General features: G+C 34.0%; 1 protein-coding gene across 1 annotated transcript in view; it reads right to left on the reverse strand.

Moving 5' to 3' along the window:
* Nucleotides 1–310: 310 nt before the first annotated feature.
* Nucleotides 311–1,663, reverse strand: part of LOC104467075 (UHRF1-binding protein 1-like) — a gene marked incomplete at its 3' end in the record, with an annotated part of 23,651 nt that continues 22,298 nt past the window's right edge. The window contains exons 7-8 of the mRNA XM_010080700.1: nt 1,114–1,254; nt 311–481 (exon numbers count right to left, since the gene is read on the reverse strand). Of these exons, the coding sequence (XP_010079002.1) occupies nt 311–481; nt 1,114–1,254 (312 nt within the window). The remainder of the gene's footprint in view (nt 482–1,113; nt 1,255–1,663) is intronic.

A 1,663-nucleotide genomic window follows, 5' to 3' on the forward strand; every position in this document is an offset into this window, starting at 1 on the left:
AATATCTGGAGAGCAAATTTACTAAACAGTTAATAAACTGTTAAGTAAATATAAAGTCTAAATACTCTGTACATGGATAAAGAAATACAACTTTTCTTTCCTGTAACTAACATCAATACACAAAATCTTGTAAAATAAAGTCTCTTTTATACTACCATGATTCATTTCCAAAGTAATTCAAGATGTACAGCTGAATGAAAATGAGTAACTGAACATTCTCTAAAATAAATTAACACAACTAACCACACTGTGTTGTATTTTAGAAGAGCCACACTTGCTACTGATACAGTGAAACAATCAATTACCATACCTGTGCTGTTTCAGAAGCCAAGCTTTTTCTCTGTTCTGTAGATTTCTCTATGGCTTCACTAAGAGATTTGGCATACTGCACCATGGCTTTCAACTGGGAATCAGTCAAAACCCATAGCAAATCATCCAGAATCAGAACCAGTTTTGATGCCACTACATTACAATCCTTTAACTGTAGAATAAAAATTTAAACAAGTCAAATAGGTCCATTAAATACTTATATTTCTTACATGAAATACAAGGGGGGGAAAAAAAAGGTTGAATCCAAAACCACACTTCCCAAAAAGCAAATTTCTTTCATATAGATAGAATCATGGACTCATTTAGGTTGGAAAATACCTTCAAGATCCTTCAGTCCAACCATAATAACAAACATATATTTTATGTAAAATTGCATTCCTCTCATTAACTAAAAAATACTTATGACATAGGTGTTTCTGTGCCTCACTTTCTATTTGTTTGGCATGTACTGGATATTAAACTGATGCATTTCTCTAAATGTAAGTAATGTAAATATTGCCTGAATCTAGAGGTAAGACAACATGCATCATAAATAAAGCTCTGCAGGTCAAACGCTTACATTAGTAGAACCTGTGCAAGGCCTTCATCTTCAAATTCTGCCCACAATATTTCTTGTAAACTCTACAGTCTTACCAATTCTATGTTATTACAAATTTAATTCAGGGAATTCTACATTTTATATGGCCTAAACTTAAAATTTTACTATGTGCGTGTACGCATTAAGAGCATGAGTGAAAAGTGAATTAATAAAATAATAAAAGATTTCAAAAGTTTCAAGCTTACCCTTCTTTTAAGTGTGACCCTTATTTTTGATTGGTTAGTAATCAGTCGCACTGGAGCACTCATGATTTCATGCTTAGAACTCTGGATTGCATCTGCTTCTATTCTGATCATCTGCCAGTTGATTTCTTTAAAAGTCAAAACCTTCAAGGAGAGAGAAAAAGAGAAAAACACCTTCATGCAATATGGCAATTTACTTGCGCCTTAAGCATGTGCAGATGTGTGTGCGTGTGTATATATATATATATCTGTACATATACACACACATATACACACTCACATGTGTCCTTCATGCAGAGCCATGTGAAGAGAGAAAATACATGTCACTTGTTATTCCACTTAGAGGTGTCAGGAATTAAAGCCCTGATCCTTCTCTCTGCCTCCAGAACGCCACAGAAACATTAATCCAGTTCCAAGCAGGCAGAGGTAACAAGCAGCATTTAAAATATTCAGAAGAAAATAAAGGTCACAGTTATTGCAGACTAGGCTACTTTTGTTGGAGGAGAAAAAAGGAGATTGGGCAGTGTAGTTTCAAAATGCTAAATCCTAGTAT

This window comes from Pterocles gutturalis, unplaced genomic scaffold (genome assembly GCF_000699245.1).
Source record: "Pterocles gutturalis isolate BGI_N339 unplaced genomic scaffold, ASM69924v1 scaffold31514, whole genome shotgun sequence".
Lineage (NCBI taxonomy): Eukaryota > Metazoa > Chordata > Aves > Pterocliformes > Pteroclidae > Pterocles > Pterocles gutturalis.